We start from the raw sequence: 22,206 nt of genomic DNA, 5'->3' as shown, positions 1-22,206 counted from the left end.
CCTCTCATAAATCAGCTTGATCAAAGCTGACCAGAGCTAAACAACAGTTTATTTGAAATATAGTTACAAAAGTTTAAATGGTGTCACATCACTACTTTCACTGCCTTTATCTGTATTCTTTTCCCTCATATTCTTTCCTTGAAGACAGATTTCACAAGCAGTTTTTGATCTTTCAATGTAGCTATAACTACATCAATTGACTTCTTTTTACTGCAGTTAGCAGATCTCAAAAGGTGACCAATATGCAGTTTAAATAGCCCACAGACTTTATTGACCTCTTAGTCTGCTTTTTATCTATTCAAACACCTTTAAGCAAGCAAGACAACTTTATCTTTACATTCACCATCACTACCACAGCAGTTTATCATAGTATCCAGGTTAAAGAACTGTTCTTCACTTAATCAATCATTTTTACAGCAAAGCTAAACTTGTTTGACTTCAATGCTTTGTCCCTCCTTCTTCACCTCATCTGTCATATATAGTCAGGCATGTATGTAAGACTTCTTCCCTTTGGCTATTCGCTTTTATCAAGGTATCATCATGTTTTATTATCAATCTATAAATGAATATTGATGTGTGCAAGCATTACAGTAGTAATGAGATTCAGGTCACATATAAGTAGGCATACAATTCATTATATAAACACATGCACACAAACATATACATGTATAGATATGCATACATGGAGATACATGTTGGCACAGGCATGTGTATATGCTCATACATGTATGTAAATACCTTTATAGGGCTGCATATATGTATTTACAAAACGCACACTCACACAATCAGAACCACACACACAAACATGTATTTACTATTTCTAATTTTCATTCCAGGATTGATATCAAATAAGAGTCTCAGGTCTCTGTTCACCTCCAAACTGGACAAGAATTAATAAGTGAAGTCTTAACCTGTAATCTAATTGATAACAAAACAAATACATTAGGTAACAGAAAACTAATACATTAGATCTTGGATGGCAATGAATCCATAAAGAAAATCCTTTCACCAGATGAAGCTAATGAGAAAACAAAATATGATTATAAAACACAACAAATACACACAATGGAAACAAAGTGGTGTGTGTGTGTGTGTGTGTGTGTGTGTGTGTGTGTGTGTGTGTGTGTAATGATTAACTGGGTACTAACACAGCATATGCGGAATTTTTAAACAAATCTACAATTATATAAACTACTAAAGAAGATCTTTAATTGTGGAAATAATCTTAGGGCAAGAATCCTCATAGACAATGTGCGGAAACATATTGGGCTATGAATGACATCATCAGAACATAGGATGCATACATTTCTGCATAATTATGCTTCATCAACTATGAATACAGAACCAATTCTTTCATGGCCCTATAAGAACAGTAGTCCTTATATCTAAGAATAGCAAATAGTATATTATCTGTGTGCAAAGGATGGTCAATTAAGTAGAGGAGCCTTGAATAAAATATCTGTTACAATTATATTTAACACATTTGTGTACATTCAGACATAAGACCTTTCACTGCACGATAACCTCAAGAAACCATGCACCTTGTAGACAACATCATCATCATCATCATCGTTTAATGTCCATTTTCCACTTTGGCATGGGTTGGACGGTTTGACTGAGGTCTGGAGAGCCAGTGGCTGCACCAGGCTCCAATCTGATCTGGCAATGTTTCTATAGCTGGATGCCCTTCCTAACTCAAACCGCTCCAAAAGTGTAGAGGGTGCTTTTTACATGCCACCGACACAGGAGTCAGTCCGGCGGGCCAGGCATCAATCACGTTTGGATGGAGCTTTTTATGTGCCACCGGCACAAGAGCCAGTCAGGGGTACTGGCATCGGCCACGATCGGTTGGTGCTTTTACATGCCACAAGCACAGGAGCCAGTCAGGCAGACCTGGCATCGACCACATTCGGATGGCGCTTTTTATGTGCCACTGGCACAGGAGCTAGTCAGGCAGCACTGGCATCGGCTACATTCGGATGGCGCTTTTTATGTGCCACTGGCACAGGAGCTAGTCAGGCAGCACTGGCATCGGCTACATTCGGTTGATGCTTTTTATGTGCCACTAGCACGGGAGCCAGTCAGGCAAGCCTAGTATTGACCACATTTGGATGGTGCTTTATATGTGCCACCAGCATTGGAGCCAGTCAGGGGGCACTGATTTCATTGGTTTTACTTGACTCAACAGGTTTTCTGAAGCATATCATATCACTTGATGCATCAGGGGTATTCTTAACAGGACCGGACATATGTGGCTGCGATCTCACTTTAGTTGCTGGGTCTTCTCAATCACAGCATATCTCCTGTCATTGCCTCTGTAAGGCCCAGTGCTCGAAGGTCATGCTTCACCACCTCATCACATGTCTTCCTGGGACTACCTCTTCCACAGGCTCCTTCTACAGTTAGGGAGTGGCACTTCATCACACAGCTGTCTTCATTCATACGTAACACATGGCCATACCAGCGCAGTCGCTTCTCTTGCACACCACATTTGATGCTTCTTATGTCCAACTTTTCTCTCAAGGCACTTACACTCTGTCATGTATGCACATTGACATTACACATCAAGAGGATCATACTAGCTTCATTTCTTTCAAGCCTACGCATGTCCTCAGCATTCATGGCCCATGTTTCACTACCATGTAGCACGGCAGTTTGCACACATGCATCATACAGTCTACCTTTCACCCTGAGTGAGAGGCCCTTATTTGCCTGCAGAGGTAGGAGCTCCCTGAACTTTGCCCCAGCTATTTTTACTCTAGTAAGAATAGCCCCCACTACAGACCTGGTCACCTAGGTAGCAGAAGCTATTAACTACTTCTAGTTTCTCCCCCTGGTATGTGATGGAATCTGTTTTCTGTATATCTTCAGTGTTTATTGCCCCAGTGCATCTGCCACACACAAACTATTTTCCTGGTTAACCTTCCTCTGATATTGCTGCACCTTTTATGTGTCCATAGCTTACACCGAGTACATTGTATGGAGTTTCTAACCACACCTTTTCTACAGATCAAGCAGAGCCATCTACCTGAAGCGGGTTGTGATTTGACAGAGTTCCTACTAGGACTTAGGTTTTTGCTAGGTTAATCCTAAGGCCCGTCAATTCTAGACCTTGCTTCCACATCCTGAACTTTGTCTCCAGTTCTGATAGTGACTCAGCTATGAGAGCAAGGTCGTCAGCATAGAGGAGCTCCAAGGGGCAGCCTGTCTTGAATTGCTCTGTTACTGCCTAGAGGACTATAATGAATAAGAGGGGGTTGAGGACTGATCCCTTCCATCTTACCTCTTGTACGCAACATACATCAACACATCTCTATTCAGACATCTCTACAATCTCGCTAGACCTACCTTTCAATGTGCCTACATTTAGAGTGCCAACTCTGAAAACTGGGAAAGAGATATGGCAGGTAACACAGGAAAGAGAGATGTTATTCAGTACCTAAAAAGAAGGTTCCCGTGAACATTTGATAATAGGCGTCATAATAGTTGTTCTTGATTTTAACCTGCCATCATTCAAACATGTGTGAGTTGTTAAGGTTGTTATCTCTACTTAGGGGGCGGGGGAGCATTGTATATGAAAGTGTTTTGGGATGTTGTAAATATAAGCATTGTGGGCCTAGTGGGTATAGCATTACTGATGCTGCAGATATGTGTAAATAAATAAATAAAAACATATTGTGAAACCATTGTGCTATGAATAATGTCATCAGACCATAAAATGCATGTATTTCTGCATTGTTATGCTTCATCAGCTACAAATACAGAATTAGTCTTTCACTGCCCTATAAAAATCAGGTGTTCAAATTGTTGGTTGGTTGAAAAGAGAAAGCTGTAGTTGTGCTGAGAGAGATAAGAGGAGGAGAAATTATTATAAAGAGTGAAAGATTACTTAGATAAATAGATATACTGATAGGGTTGAGAATCAGCAGCATGCAAGAGCTGTAGTCCTGAGAAGGCAATTAGATATAGGAAATGGCTGAAGAGTGAGAGAGGGAAGAAATAGTGCGAGTAAAAGAAAAAATGTGGAATGAAGATACAATGAGGAGGAACAATAAGAGAGGTAAAGTGATAAAATATAGGTATAAAAAGTAAATGACAGAGAGAGAGAGAGGGGGGAAGAAAAATGTTTACAACAGTTAAGTACAACTTCACTTGATACTGATTTACAGCTGATATAGACTAGATTATACTGAGGTTTAAATAAGTCTATGTCAAGAAACAGTTTAGTTTGGTTATGCATTCCAAACTACTGATTTTTTTGTCAGTTAATTGTCACTTTATTTAATTTCTCCAAGAAATCTTTGAAAATGGAATTTAGAAAAAGTTTCAACAAAGGTAAAATAGATAGTTGAATACATGAAAGAAGCAGAAGTAGTTGAAGGCCAGAAAGAAATGGTTAAAGCCATGAAAGAATCAGTTAAAGTTATGCAAATAATAGTTAACAAGAAAATGTGGCTACAAATCTAAAAGAAGTGGTTATACATGGGAAAGAAGTGTTTAAAAACAAAAGAATATTTAAAAACTTGGGAAAATGGGTTAAAAACATGAAAGAAATAGTGTGGTTAGAGAAGAAAAATAGTTAAAGATCTGAAAGATATTAAAAGTACTTACTGAAAACAAACACTGCACAGCAGCATGAATGAATTCAACGTAATAATATTCTACAAGACACCCTTCTACAAATTCTTCAGGTGGAATTGGTCTACTGGTTTCTCCATGGTAATTTTTCTCCCATGTGTTATTTGTCACCTGACAACCAATGCCATGTTCTAACCACCAGCTTTTATTCTTTGTTCCAATATTTAAAATGTATAATTCTCGTGTCTGTAAAATTAAGAAATCAAGGTATTAAAATTCACAGAGAGAGAAAGAGAGAGAAGCAAAACAAGATATTCTTATACTAAGAAATAAGATAAATACACACACAAACACACACAGAGACCCACACCCAGACACCATATACATAGAGAGGCACATGCAGAGGAATAGATATATTTAAACCAAAAGATATACACACATACATAAGACAGAGGGGGGAGGGGAGATTGAGGGAGAGAGAAAAATTCAGGCCTTTTACTGTTGTCAGCAATTATTTTCTTGTAGTACTGTTAGATGCAGATGGGGATCAAATACAAAGAGTTTGAATCAAGAGATCAGTGTGAAGTGTTGTGACAAGTTCAGAATGATTTGCCAAATAATTTGTACATTTCTAATGAAATATAAATGAAACTATCTAGTCAGCACTTACAGCTACATTTAGCTGAGGTGGTAACTTCTTGAACCTTAGCCTATTGCCATATAAAGCAATAATTTATGAAGCCCTTATTCTCTTATAATAATTCCATGAATTTCTATGTACCTTGCTGTATCAGAAATGTCAAATAGAAGAAACTTCGAAATATTTCCTCATTTATATATCATACTAAGCAATATAAATTAGCTTTGTTTTGTGGCTTGCAATTATCTAGTAGATAATTAGTTGTCATCTTTATTTCATCTTTGCATTCTGAGTTTTGACCAAGACTATAGATGAGGTTTGATCAAAACGTATCAAGACTTGCTATAAAAAGCAAACTACAACACTTATCAATTCAGTATTTAATCTCCTTTGAAGAAGTCCTTTTCTGAAGTCACATACTTTATCTAGCATTGTTTCCATTGATGGAAGCATTTTTGGAACTCCCTTTTTTGAGATAGCAAGAAGCTGCATCATCACATTCTTGTGGATATCATCAACATTTTGAAATCTTGTTCCTTTCAAGTGGGATTGGATTCTTGACTTGGTTTTGGAGTCATAGCCATAGACCAAAAATTTGTCACATATTATGACCATTTTCAAGAAATTTTCATCTTTCACCACACAATCAGAGACCCTCCGCAGCTGAAACCCAATCTTCTTTCTGAGATGACCACACTCGACATACTTTACTTTCAAGCACTGCTATAAACAATGGAAGTGAACAAGAACATTATAACTGTGTGCATGCATGGCAGAATTCAAGGTCAATCTGTGGCAAATGGCTTACACACTGTATACTTTAGCTCTGTTACCATAGCATCAGTTCTAATACTTTCTGATAGGACCTTGTATACATCTGTAAAAATACAAACTCATGTAAACATACATATAAATATACATGTGTGTCATCATCATCATCATCGTTTAACATCCGCTTTCCATGCTAGCATGGGTTGGACGATTTGACTGAGGACTGGCAAGCCAGAAGGCTGCACCAGGCTCCAATCTGATCTGGCAGAGTTTTTTTTTTTTTTGTCATCCACCTGTAGAAACTCTACCAGATCAGATTGGAGCCTGGTGCATCCTTCTGGCTTGCCAGTCCTCAGTCAAATTGTCCAACCCATGCTAGCATGGAAAGCGGATGTTAAATGATGATGATGATGACACACACACAACAGGGTAGTTGTATACATATGTATTCTTATACAGAAGCATTTACTTGCATGCATACATACATGTTCAGGTGTGGCTGTATTGTTAAGAAGTTTATTTTGCAGCCATGTGATTTTTGGTTCCATCCCACTTTATGGTACTTTAGGCAAGTGTCTTCTACGACGGCCTTGGACTGACCAAAAACCTTGTAAGTGGATTTGGCAGATGAAAACTAAAAGAAACGTGTGTGTGTGTGTGTGTGTGTGTGTGTGTGTGTGTGTGTGTGTGTGTGTGTGTGTGTGTGCGTGCGCGTGTGTGTGTGCGTGTGTGTTTTCATATCTTGGCATTGCTTGCTAACTGTATTCAAACACCTCCATCATACAAGTGGTGGTATTTGTCTACAATCTTCCATGGAAGTAAGTTTTGCCACTGTGTTGTTCATTTCCAAAGGACTAGGAGGGCTTGTGTGTTGGCAACAGGAAGCACATCTGGCCATATAAAGTCTATCTCACTCATTCAAGCATGGAGAAGTGGGTGTTAAATTGATGTGTGTGTGTGTGTGTGTGTGCAGGCATGCTTGTGTGTTATTTTATTTCATTTCATTATCATTTAATGTCTGTTGTCCATGCTAGCATGGGTTGGAAAGTTTGACCAGGCTGATAAATGGGAGGCTGCACAAGACTCCAGTCTGATTTGGCATGATCTTCTACAGCTGAATGCCCTTCCTAATGCCAACCATGCCAAAAATGTAATGAATGTATACAATCGAAATAAAGAATCTAACAATAGCAAACCAAACAGAAAGCCTCTATGTCAAGAGTGGGGAACCCTTGCACCTGAAAGTGATATTTTGGCTACCATTCATATTTGAAACCACCAGCTGACAGAATTTCAGAAAACTCATATGAAGGTAATTATTTAAGCATTGATACCAAAACTTATAACTTAATATAGCTGCATTCTTAAGAATCAATGAAACTAAAGATTCAATGTTTGTGGCCCTGCAGATTCTTATGTACTGGTAAATTTCCCTACACCCACTGTTTTACATGGTCATTCAATACCAGACAAATTCCCTCGTATCACAATAGAATTGATTAGCATTTCTTTGGCTTACAGTTCAGTATTCAATTCCTCTCAAGGGAGATACTACTGTAATAACAAATGTTCTATCCAAGAAGATATTATTTTCCTCATTACTTTCTAAATGTTATAAAAACTACAGTAAAACACCAGGCTGTTTAAAAATCCTTTTGACAAAGAACAGATTAGCTTAGTGAGAACAGCATAGAATCAACTGAAGACTATAATGTACAGTTACTATTAACCTCATTGTTGAAATTTCTATATAATTCACTGAAGAATATACAGGAGTAAATTCTTTTTGTTTCTTCTACATATATAGGCTACAAGATAATAAACACTTATCAGTTATCAATATCATTACTATTGTTGGGGAGGTGGAAGTATAACAAATTCTCTCATTACTTGTTAATCAAGAAAGAGGGATAGAGTCTACGACCTTTCTGAGACTTTTCTAAGACTAGTGGGATTAATGTGAGTGACACTCAACTTAAACATCTCTAGTTCAATAATTGCAGGAAAATGGCAGATAATGAGGGTACTAAGGAGTTTAGTCCCAATATTTACAACATGTAAGTTCTGTAAAAGGCACTCAAGGGCCAAATAATAACCATGTGAGGCAATGGTAGGCATGTGAGGCCTATTACTATATAATACCTATTTACAGCCGAGTTGATTTGGCCAATGAGAGTTGAATGTCTTTTGCCAAGGAAACAGTGAATGCCAATACTAGAATCTGAGTCAGTGACTCTTTCACCTTACTAACAGGCACCAATGACTACCCCGAAGACTATAAAGATATAGGTTACCAAAAGATTATGAAAAGAGTTCCTAAAAACATTCTAAGGTTTAACAAAAGATCTTTCTTACAAAGCCTGCAATTCATTCTACTATACATTATATACACATATTTTTACCTTTCACAGACATTATTGATTTCATTAATATTGAAAGAGTTTTCTTTGATCTACAATTAAATATAGATGTTGCCTAGTAGCAAATGTCCATATATCTTTAGATGCAATACTTCAGTTTTTTTTATATATTGACCAATTTATATGCATATATGCATACACACATACATATGCACATACATGTACATATACACACACGTACATATACACATATATGCACACATGTACATATACACACACATACATATACACACATACGCACACATGTACATATATACACACATATACATACACATGTACATATAAACGCATGTACATATACACACACATGTACATATACACACATATACACATGCACGTACATATACACACACACACATGCATATACACATATACACACATATGTACATATACACACACACATACGTATACACACGTACATATACACACATACATATGCGCACATGTACATATACACAAACATGTACATATATACATACATATACATACACATACACACATACATACACATATACACACACATGTACATATACACATATACACACACACATACATATACACACACACATGTACATATACACACACACATGTACATATACACACACACATGTACATATACACACACACATGTACATATACACACACACATGTACATATACACACACACATGTACATATACACACACACATGTACATATACACACACACATGTACATATACACACGCGTACATATACACACACATGTACATATGCACACACATGTACATATGCACACACATGTACATACACACACACATGTACATATACACACATACATATAAACACATACATATACACACACATGCAGAAACATGTACCACACGCACAAATATTGATGTAATATAGCTGAATGGCTCAGGAGTTCACTCCTGAATAGAAGCTCCTTGTTTTGATCTCACTGCTTGATCCCATGAGCTATTATTTTCACTATAGCCTCATGTCTAATCATGCTGTGTGAGTGAAACTGGGCAGACAGAAACTGTGCAGAAGCATGTTGAATTGTAGAAGTAATTCAAAGACCCAGACTTGTGACACTGTATCATGCTTATTCTGCCTGAATAATCATGTCAAGAGTAAACATTCTTCTGGAATGAATACACAACTGGTTCAATGAGTTTGGCAGCTCAGTTGACTGAACAGCTGAAAACTCATAGTTGGAAATTCTGAGAAAGATTCATCATATAAATATAGATATTATCATTGTTTTATGCTCACTTTCCATGCTGGCATGGGTTGTCAAGATCGAAGTCAGTTCTTATTTGAAGCAACTAGGTTTCTATACCAAATGAGAACCACACCTTGATTGTACATTTTATTTTTGAGGATGGTGTCTATGACTGGATGTCCTTCCTAAACCAACCACTTTACAGAGTGTACTGAGAAGATTTTATCATGGCACTAGCATTGGAGAGGGTGTTATATCCTCAGTGAGTCAAGACTGAAGGTTCTTTTGACCTTATATTATCTCCAATTATTCACAAACTGCTTTACAGAGGATATTAGGTAATTTCATGGCATCATCAAAACTAGTGAGGATGCCATGTACCCTTCAAGAAAAAAATATTCACAGCTCCTTGTAGTCTCTGTTCATATGGGCTAATGTAGCTAGTAAACAGGGTGAAAGGGGAATGGTATGAGAGTATCAAAACATGATATGAGAATATCAAGACATGAACAAATGATCTTTGACAGGAATAACATTATCATTAAACCACTAAATTTACAAATAATTAAAGAATTCCTGAAGTACAGTGGATATAAGATTGAGGTGCTAAACTATATGGTTAAGTGTTCAGAATGGTCACAACCACTGGTTGGAGCAGAATAGCCACAACCAGTATCTGCTTTTGGGTCAAGAAACAACTCTTCTTGCCTCAATAGATCTGCCTATCTGATGAAACAGGTTCTACTTTGTTTCTCTTAAAGTGGTTAGCATTAAGACATCATATTATCTCAAAGAAAAAAAAAATAAGGTCATATTGGATATTGTACTACCAAGATGATATGTCTACACTTATTTCTAATTTAGGTACAATGCCTGAAATTAGTGGTGGGAGGGATGCTAGTCAGTTGGTTGGTCAGAGCTGTATTGTTTTTGAGTATAGGCTTGCTCAGTCAGAGCTGACCTAGTTTAACCCGTTAAAATACAGGTTACTCTGTCAAATGTAATGCTTATTTGTTTACATTGTTTTGAATTAATCATGCATTATGTTGTAGCTTCAAGATTTTGATATGTTAGTGTATTTTTAGAATGATGTTGCAGATTAGGTGTGAAAGGTCAGATCTAGCCAGCTTGAACATAAAGCAGAGAGAATATTTTAAGTCAGATATAACCAATTTAAATGCTAAAGAGCAAAACGAAGGAAAACAACAATGAATGTTCAAAAAAAAGAAAGAAAAAGAAAAAAACACAGCAAACAACAGTGAGTGAAAATGTATGCAAAATAAAAAAAAATATTATATGTGATAAAACAACGGATGATAAATCTTAGCTGCAGCCAGATACCTAAAATATAGAAACAAAATTATTTACATTGGTAGTAGCTAAGTCACTGTTGATATATTTATTAGGTGAATACAGAGATTTTGCTTTATAACCACTGCCTGCTGGTATTCTTGCTATTAGAAACTAAAATGATAAATATCTGCTTAAACATTTTTATGTTAAACTTTGAGATAACAATGGTTTCTTTTGATAAGGAAGAAAGCAAATCTTTTAAAGAAGTACAGGTAAAAATCAACAAAATTAACTGCTGCATATTATTTACTTTATTCATCATAGAGGGGTGAAAAGCACAATTGACACCAGTACGATTTTGAATTAGTAAATGGAATGACAAGACTAAATGTATTCTGTTATCTTATTTTTCTCTCCTACCAACTAGCTTGCAGAGCTGAGTTCAAATTGAAAGATGGATTCAGCTAATAAATCAATTAGCTGTTTGTCATAGTAAATTGACAAGCATTTTGTCCCTACTGTCAGCCACTAATAGACCAAAAGTGTGTGTGTATATATGTATGTGTGTATATATATATATATCATGCTAGAGAGACTGTCAGTAAGTACTAAAAGCTATTTTCCTCCAGTTTGTTCATTCATCTAATACCTGTTTATCCATGCTAAGCTTGGATTAGAAGGGGAGTTATTTGAGGTAGTATTTTATGGCCAAATGCCCTTCCTACTACCAATGCTTACCTGTTTCTCAAGTACAGATTGATCCAGCAGTTTGGCTGTGCATACACACACACACACACACACACAATACTTTATATATCAAGGTATTCTTCCTACTACCAACCCATACCTGTTTCTCAAGTAAGAAATTTTTTCTTTATTCCAGAGTTCAAGAGTGCAGAACAACCAGTGATAATTTCAACAAGGAATGTTAACATCATCACCAGTTATTATAATAGCCAATACATCATCATCATCAACAGTCCAATATGAATACTAAAGATTATGAGAGTTGTGGAATCTCTGAAAATTTGACAATGCAATCAGCTTATGAAATTTTTTGTATGTAAACTGATATTTATTCATTGTTAATGAAATGCACATAACATCATGTAACTAAATATTATAGTGATCTATCTAACTGTAGAGTCCAACTACCTGCAACTCGGATATAATAGTCCTTCACACACAAACAATATCAAAGTTAACGGTCTATTTTGAGTATCACTCTTAGTTGGGCTGTTCAAGAATCATGAACTGTCCAGCTAAGGGTGAATCTCAGAGTAGACTGTCAACTAATATATATATATATATATATATATATATATATATATATATATCCACTCTACCCAGCATACTGATTTCTAAACCTGATAACACTTGATCTATTAAAATATTTTGTTGATATATTTTATGATATTTTACCACTTACACACACATACAGGGCTGACTCAAGGTACTGGCAACTTGGGCAGTTGTCTGGGGCACCAGCAACCCTAGGGCCCTACACACACACACATAGGTGCATATATATATATATATATATATATATATATATATATATATATATATATATATATAGGCATTTATGCTATATATATACACACACATACACATGTGCATGGGACAAAGTTTTCTACTATCAATAACTGCTGTATATAATGTCATTGATTACAGGTTTCTAATGGGTCAATCATGGATTTATTGCATTTCTGGTAAAAGTGACAAGTGATTGTAATTCAGGCAGAACAAATATCACACAAAGTATTTTTATTTGATGATGCCAGTTTTTTTTTTCTGTTTTTGCTATTGTTTACATCATTTGTCAATATACTTCAGTGAAAGACACACACAGAAAGTGGGATTAAACCTGGACCCAGATAGTTGTGAAATCAACTAAACCACACTGAAAATTTAACACAAAATGACCAAACAAGTAACTATGAACTCTATGTTAGTGAAAGAAAAGTAACTGGCTAACTATCAACTTTGTGAAGGTTACAGTGGAAAATATAGATGAAACATGATACAAATGAAAGCACTTAATATCTCATGGCTTTCATACTTGTCTTGAACTAAATCTATTTAGATGCATGAACAGATGCACATTTAGTTTAGATGCAGGTATGCACGCACATGTAACTACTTTTTTTAAATGTATTTTGGCAAGATGTCCTTTCTAGCACCAATCACAATGCCACCTTGTACTGACAAACAAGAAAAGAATTCCAGTGGTTGTTAGAGCAAAAATATTTGCCTAGGCTTGTAAGCATAAGAAGATAAGTTAAGAGTGTAGCATATATACAGTACCTGGAGAAGAATACAAATTCTTTTACTTCTACAAGGAATTCACTTTCACCAATAACTATCAATGGACTAGGTTCAAAAATGGCCCACACTAATCTGAAACAGTGTTATGGTGATCTCAGCTGTTTCATATAGAGAATGTCCCAAGTTTGAAACTTACTGGAATCTTTAGAACTGTGTGCCAACAAGATAACCTCTATGCTGTTACTCAATCTGCTAAGAAATAGCAGTTTAATCTCCTTAAAATTACAAAGTATACTTTTGAAAATTTAGTTCTAAATATATTTATCACTGGTATCCATCACAATCACCAACCACTGCTACTCTCTCACTCTCTTCTATACCAGCAAATATAACTGACATTAGTCTTTCCATTGTTCTTTGCACTGTCTCTCCCATTTTCTCCTCCTCTTCAAAACTGTCCTCTTTCATACTTTTACCTCTTTACCCCATCTCACCCTAGTTCAATATTCTGCAATTTAATGAGTTTGTCAAAATGACTTTGCAATGTTGTCTGTTTAGAGTTGGTGCCACAATAAAATACTAGTACACATTTTAAAGTAGTTGGTGACTGAGTGGAAAGAAAATAGGGTTGAGAAGACCCTTTAGTCTTATCAAGGACCTAACAACCTCTCAAATACTGGTACCATAATAAAAAATGCATAAGCACTATTAGTAGTTGGTGTTAGGATTAAACCCTCATTCTGTGCTTTTTTCGGCAACTCTGCCATGGTTAAATACATCACTCTCACTATGGAGGGAAGCCAGTAAAAATTATGGGTGATTCTTCCCTCTCTCTCTCTCTCTCAATAAGACATTTTGAACAAACTCAATTTTCAAAAGGTAAATGAAAATTCTGTACAGAGTTTAAATATTGTTCTTTAGAAGTAAGACAAGAGAACAAGTATTTAATAATATTACATTATGTTAGTTAATGCACAACTATTTTGAAAAGAGGTAAACAAAAGAGTAACTGCATTAATATACTTGTTAATTGTGATATTAATTTTTACACACACACACACACGCACATATATATATATATATATATATATATAAAACCAACATCATCATCACTGTCATCACCATCATTAACTGCTTTGCTATCACAAACACTGACTGCTTTGCAGTTTTCGTCATCAATAATACTCTTGCTGTTGACAACATCGTCATTGTCGATATGTTTACCACAACAGTATAATCAAAAGTGTGAGCAATAAGTTATTCTTAATAATGTTTTAACTGAAAATTATCCATTTATCAACCATGATGTTTCAAACTTAACTGAAGTATTACCAACATAACATTCCAAAAAGGAATGTTGTTACAATTAAATATTGTTAATGACTTTCTATAATTTAAATAGTTTTACAAAACGCTAAATGATTAACAATGTAGAAATAGCTAGAGACTAATTAGTTTTAAACTTTGAATATTTTAATTAAACATTTCTACTCATTAGAGAGGTTAAGATTTAGGTATGCTTCAAATGGAATAAAAATAAAACCAACTTAACCCTTATCAAGATGTTTTTCAATTCAGAAATGTTAAAAATATTAAATATAACTCTAATTAAAGTAATTTAGTTTATTTCCGATAAATAATTGAGATCAATAGGATAGTGAGATAGTTCAATGAGTAGAATGCAACTTATTATTCTGAGTTCAAATCCTAAGTGAAATGAACCGCATATCATCTTTTGTTAAGGTTAATGAAATAAATAGTACCGGGTTAGGGTTAGAGTTAGTCAAGCAAATCTATGATCAAAAGTATTCCAACCATGACCTTTCAGTTTTACATTCAAAACTAATATATCTAGAACACCAGTGTGTTCTTTTTTCTTAACATAGTAAGATGTGGTTTGCGAGATTTAGTTGATATTTTTAACAGGTTAATCAACCATGTTGGCTTGTATAAGTACCAATTTTACAATAGGGCTGATTTAATAAACCATATTCAACCTATATATAATATCTTTCTTATGCCTCAGTTAAGAAAATCAATAGGTGCCAGATTTCATTGTTGCCCGGTTTTACACCATCACCTGTTCCTTGGATACCTTTAATGCAGTTCAATCAATCGTAAAGAATTCAAACCAAGTTTCCAGTTTTAGGCCTTGAGAAAATAAAAAGATCACGGGCACTGCTTTTTCCTCCTTGATTAAACAGGAAAAATAATAAAAATAAAAGATTAAAATCATACATTTTATGATTAATTCAATTTTGAATTCCTATGCAGAAAATAATTATCTTGCAAATATTTTTTTTTTTCTAATAAAAAAAATTTAATTTTGACAACTCATTAGACTGTTTTTTTAAAAATATTTTTTGTAAGTTTTACAAGTGGATTCTTACTTTCCTTAATGTTGCCCTAATTTGGAATGTGAAAAATAATGTCAAGTTTGCCGATTTTTAATTAATCAAAAAAATCAAATGCTAACATGATGCAGTAATAGTCCAAGAAGAAAGTTAGGATAGTCTATAGTTTCATACACTGTAAATTAAGAAGCTCTCAAAGGGCTAAGTGTGCAAATTTGGACCCCACTATGAAAATTGTAATACAAATAGAGTAAGCACTAATGTGATGACCCATAATGGAATATTCTCTCATATCTAATAAAGTGCTGCTACTACACACATACATATTAAATTTCATGGAACAAAACAAAAACAACACAGCAACAAAAATACTATCCACTCAAATAATTGACAAAGTTGTCTCTCCTCTCATTATCTCATTTTGTGCCCTTTCTTTCAGGACATACACTTGCTACCAAGCCTTGACCCTACTCCCTACGGTATTAGTTTTAAGGAATTCCTTCTCTGCCCATTTATTTTTTCCTTAAAGTGGTCAGCTTGCAGTTGGTCAAAAGAAATATCAACTGGATTGATTTCACTGGGCCCACAAAAGCCATGGCTCAAACCCTTTCTACAAACCAAACCATTAAACACACACAAAAGCAGACCTGCCACAGAAGTTTGAAGAATAATAAAAATTATTTTGGCCCATTAATACACCATGTTCGTTTCTGTCCATGTTTCTAACAGCCTTTGTACTCTCAAACTTGTTGGTTCCAAACCAGTAATAATATTCAGTTCTATCACTGCTCTGCATTATTGGGTTTTTCAAAAGAAACTAATATAACATCAGTAGATCAGATCAAGACGCTTAGGACAAACCAACTGTTAAAAACATTTTATTTGAGACTGTTAATGCATGTGAGAAAGGAATGACTATTACAAAATCTCATTTTCTTTCCTTGCTCCAAATTATAGAGCCTTTGTGATTATTAAAAAGAAAGAAGGGGGAAAAAAGCAATAATCATATTGCATCTTTACAATTTCATATTTTGAGTGAAAATCCAGTTTGGGATGCTTCTTCCCAAAATGCCCCCAACAGAAAAACAAAAAAACAAATGACCATAACAGCAGCAGCAACAACAGCTAGAGCAATGCCAACAACAGCAGCAGCACCAATAACAACTGTAGCGGCACCAACAATAACTGCAACAGCAGCACCAGTAGCAATAACTGCAACAATAACAACACTAACAATAATAATGATTATGATGCTGCTGTTCTATCTGCTGGTTGTATCTTATAGCAGGAACCCAGACGTGTTTATTTAGATTACACATCTTAGCTCACCGCCAACCACCACCACCACCACCACCACCACCACCACCACCACTCATCATCATCCCTGCCTGACATCCACCTGAAATAGCACATTACTATCTGAAATAAGACACAGCTAGAAAAGAATATTGCTGCTGCTACTGCTGCTGTTGCTGTACTACTGACTTTTATTGTCATGGCAAGCAATAACAACTTTGGTAAAAGAGGCCTGGTGTGATGTGAGCATGCCCACGTATGTGTGTGTGTATTTGTGCATGTAAACCTGTAAAAATACACACCTATACACATATGCACAAGCATATAAAGTAATGTGCATGTAAGTGTGTGTGTGTGTGTGTGTGTGTGTGTGTGTGTGTGCATATGCATGTGTACATAATATATGAGAATGTGTGAATATAGACACAGTGTGTACCTGCATACGCAAACATTATCTCAATTGTTTTTAGATTCTGCTTTGAAAAACAGAATAATGAAAGAGGCCAAAAATATATAAATATAACCCTCACCCACCACTACAAAAAATAAACATATAAAATTAAAATAAATATAGGAGAAAAAAACAAATTGAAATAAGTTTGGAGTATCATTTTGTGTTTTTTTAAAAATATTTTTATCACACTAACACTACTACTGCATTGATACAAAGAAAGAAAAATTAATTTTAGCATACAGCTTTTTACTTTTTTAATTATCTACTTTATTATCCATATTATGTGAGAGGGTGTGTGTGTGTGTGTGTGTTGGCAAATTCCCAGATTTCCAAATGAACAATAAACTCTTTGAAGTAAGTAAAATTAGAATGGTGAGTATCTAATTCTAAGATCTTAATTCCTGGTCATCTGACGCTAAGATACAGCTTCAACTTCCTCATGTATTTTGATGCTTTAGTGTTCATGTCCCTTTTCAGGACCTCAGAGGAAGTAAAGTCTTTCTCAGAGCAGGATTCTGGCTTCAATGTTTGGAACAGAGTGGATTCTGCTGAAGTCATCTAAGTGTCAGGTACTCATGTTAACCTTTTTGATACCAAACTGCCCAAGACTGCCTCTGGTTCTATGGTAGAAACTTCCAAATTTAAAGTGGTGTAAATTAATATTTCCCATCAAAATTGCATGTTAATTTGTTTCAAATAACTTAATAACAAAGTTATTTTACAAAATTCTTCATTATTTTCAAAATTAATTAAAATATAGAGGGTATATTCCAACAAAACTATGATAACAAAAGGGGTTAAACTAAGTGACAGATTAGGTCTACCAGCCAAGAATAGGATCAATCCCTCAGATAAACCGCCAAACAGTTTCCATGTTTCACTCACAAGACTTGTTGATCCACAGCTATGGCAGAAGACACTTGCTCAAAGTTTTATGTGCAATAGGGTCGAACTTGAGTAATGACCCTCTGGCGCTGTGTCTCTTGTAAGAAAGAGTGATGAAAGACAAATGAGTAGATGAGTACTTGTATGCAATTCCTAGCATATTAACCAATTATTGTAATACATAAGACAAAAAAAAGAGTTATTAAACCTGCTAGAAATGATAACTAAATCTACCTAGATTTTGCACTTTATCACTGAGTCACTAAGAGAATCACTATGCAGCAAATTAGCTTCCTAAGAATAGCTGCCAAATCTTCATATTATCTCCAACTGTCTTAAAAGGAAGAATGGCTATGGTTGGAATAACAATCATAGATCTTCTCAGTAAAAGTTAGCTGGAGTTAAACAATAGTGCAAGTAGAATAAGAACTGAATGGATTAAATGTTAATCCTTCTCTCTTGTAACGGAAGGTAGAGTTTATTCCATCTTAGTTGAGATTAGACACAGTGCCATCTTGAAGCATGGACACACTGAGCAGTTGCCCAGTAGCAGTACAAGTTCAGAGATCCAACACTAATCTATGAACGCTATGGTTGCGTATGCAGAGGCTCCAATACATTGATTTGTCAAGAGCCCTATAATACTATTAAAAGCTCTCATTAAACAAAACAGGAGGAGGGGTGGTTTGTGCTGTCTACAGCAATAACTTATCTGACAAGAAGTGGAGAGAGAAGGTAATATTGATATTTTACATGAGTATATCTCAAAATTATAGCAGAAGTGCATAATTGCTTGAATTGACTCAATATATTACTGACGTTGATTTTATTGTCCCTAGGGGGATAATAGAGGAATTTGATCTTGGCAGGATTAGAACTCAAAACACAAGACATATCTAAATACTGAAAGGAATTTTATCTGGTCACTACCACTTTTATCTTGTCACCATCAGTGAAGAACATAGTAACAATAATGTATTTAACAATCAGTAGTAGACACCATACTCCTGCACACCTTGTATATGACCATACAAGTGGATGACAGCTTGTAAGAGTTCATATTTTGTCACCGGTATTGTCATGTGCTCTTGGCTGAAGCAATTAACTTTCAATGTCCAACATGAGATTAGTAATATTCTCCACGCTGATCAGTAGTGTCTCTATAAAAAAAGTATTTTGTCAGTTTACAGTACTGAATTCAAATCCTGCTATAGGTCTGAAGAAATGAATTGAAAAATTTTTCGGTCATTGCTTTTCTCATAAATCAAGTCTCTCAGCAAAGAAAACAAAATGCACTTCTTTGGGACAAGATAGTGTCTGCTCATTGATCACTAAGTCACTTTTGTAAAACAATGACAAGAAACCAATGACAAATGAATGTCTAGGCTGTTTGTCTGTAGGTCAAAATTTCTGTCGACAAGGGTCAAGGTTTTGTATTATAGGGAAGACATGATTGTATTTATAATATGTTATATAATTCAGTTCTATATTTAAGAGACGAGGAATTATGTACATTATTTACATTTGATGGATATTTGTCCTCATCTTGTTTGTTGTTAACACAACGTTTCGGCTGATAAACCCTCCAGCCGAAACATGTTAACAACAAACAAGGTGAGGACAAATATCTGTCAAATGTAAATAACGTGTTATATAATTTATTAACACACCAAAGACATAAATGGTAAAGTTAACGCTAATAGAAACTGACCCAAGAATTTTGAATGCAAGATATTTAGGGGGTCTTTTAAAGTAGATCTCTAAATACTTTATATCTATCTCAATAACAGTAATAATGAAGATTTCAATCAGTGAGGCAAAGTTGTACATTTTGGAGAAGTTATAGTGGTAGTAATATTGATCAGGATTATGATAACTGTTTTCTTACAATGGATGAGGATTATAAAATTACATGAGAGGTATAAAGTTGAATGAATTAGTACCGATATATGACTGGTACAAGGCAGGTAAACTCGCAGAGTCAATAGCACACCAAGCATAATGCTTAGTAGCATTTTGTCCATCTTTATGGTCTGAGTTCAAATTCTGTCAAGATTGACTTTGCCTTTCATCCTTTCAGGGTCGATAAAATAAGTACCAGTTGGACACTGGGGTTGATATAATTGACTTAACCCCATTCTTAAAATTACTGGTCTTGTGCCAAAATTTGAAACCAATATATGATTGGTACTTATTTTACTAACTCTAGCAAGATTCAAGACAATATCAAACCCAGTTTAATTTGAACTAAGAATATGTACAAGGATACAAATACCAGAAATTACTTGGAGTGGTATTCTATTGTTTTTGTTCGTTTTCTTCTTTAGCATTAAGAGAACACTAATCACAACCCAGACAAAATTACCAACACACAGAACATTGTTACAATGACAATAGACCATAGTCAGATAGTGTTGGTGGCACTTTCGGTTGAAAGTAAAAAGTAAACTGTGATAAAATAATTACTCTATCATTAATATCTTGGTAGACTTAATTTATTTTCAGGAGTCACAGGATCAAAAATATGGAAACTATATAGTCAATACAAGCAGATCAGTATGTAACTGATATTATTTTAAGTGTTAAAGATGGGAAAGATGAAACTAATCTAGGTATGATTTAGAATCAGAATAAGAAGAGAGAAATGTATCTAAAAACATTTAAATTCATTATTTTCTATTATTTCTAAGTTAGCAATACAGTCATTATCAATATGTAATTATGATGATTATTAATTATATAAAGCACAAAGCCTTAAAAAGAAAGAGAAATGGCAGATGATAATTATGATGATGGTTATGGTCCAGATTGGACCAAAGGTCCTTCCTGAGCCATAGACTAACAAGGCTGGCTTGTGTTGTGTATATATTACCCACCTTCATGGGATATGCTGGTCCGTTACTGAGTAACATTTATACCAGCTGACTGGACTGGAGTAATATGAAATTAAGTGTTTTGCTCAAGAACACTACACATCGTCTGGTCCAAGAATCGAAACCACATTCTTACCCTCAGGAGTTCAACACTAGTTACTAAGCTACACCCCTCCACTATGGTCCAAACTGAGTAGGCCTATAATGAAAATACAATGAAACCATAACTACCACATTTTATTTTTTCAGAAATACCATATATTAGTCAACATTATTCAATGTATTTGTTTTTAAGTTGGTAGAGCATCATTTGAGGGAGATTCAGCTTCTAGCTCTAGCATACTGAGTGACCATGTAATGGTTCCTATCGCTTCCCTCAAAAGTTTGTGGGCTTAATTCAATTTACTGAGATCTTAATGATAAAGGAATCGCATGAACACGCAAAGGGCCAATTTATCCTAGACGGATGCACTTAATTGATGAAGATACTTGATTGAATCAATCCTAATGTCATGTTGGTAATTCAGAATTCATTTTGACAGGATTTAAACTCAGAATTATGCATCATAAAGCAATTAGCTCAACCCATAACTATTTTCACTGAGTCTTGCACTCTAACGATGCTATCATTACCACCAACCTAGAGGAGCTGGCAGAAAATGATAGTGAAATATGACGTTTCACAGTAAATGCTGAATCACTCCATTACTAGTTTTCAATCAAAAGAATCACAATACCATTTCCTTTATTAATACCTACCCTTTTCAAATGCTGTCTTTGTGCTTCTAAAATCGGTTACTCATAAATGAACATGATCAGCTGAATATAAACCAGTCACAGTATTAATATACACTACACATTTGTTTTTGTTATTGTCTCTCCCCACCCACACACATAAGAAACCTGAAAGGAATAGAAAACATGCTTCTTTCCATTATTGATTGATTGATTTCTTTGGAAGTTTCTAGTTTCTGGTAACATCACCTAATGGCAGTGAAGGCATTTTTACTATACTAGCATTGATTATAACATAAGTAATTTGTTGCTATTTATTCAAAGTGTTTGGCATGTCTTGGAAAACCTCTTGAGATTTTCATTGATTCCAAGCATTTATTATTGCTCTGTCAGTTAACTACTTCCTCTACTTGAAAGTAAACTGCATGCTTGTGT

The 22,206-nt window shown here is 35.0% G+C and overlaps 1 protein-coding gene across 2 annotated transcripts in view; it reads right to left on the bottom strand.

Moving 5' to 3' along the window:
- Positions 1-22,206, bottom strand: part of LOC106878292 (sodium/potassium-transporting ATPase subunit beta-1-interacting protein 2) — a 207,879-nt gene that overhangs the window by 63,959 nt on the left and 121,714 nt on the right. For both annotated transcript variants that reach the window (XM_089348690.1, XM_014927475.3), the window contains exon 4: positions 4,612-4,824. In XM_089348690.1, the coding sequence (XP_089204816.1) occupies positions 4,612-4,824 (213 nt within the window). The remainder of the gene's footprint in view (positions 1-4,611; positions 4,825-22,206) is intronic.

This window comes from Octopus bimaculoides, chromosome 3 (genome assembly GCF_046866305.1).
Source record: "Octopus bimaculoides isolate indiv1 chromosome 3, ASM4686630v1, whole genome shotgun sequence".
In the NCBI taxonomy this organism is placed as follows: domain Eukaryota; kingdom Metazoa; phylum Mollusca; class Cephalopoda; order Octopoda; family Octopodidae; genus Octopus; species Octopus bimaculoides.
The sequence above is the reverse complement of the archived record's forward strand: the minus strand, read 5'-3'. Positions and strand labels throughout refer to the sequence as shown.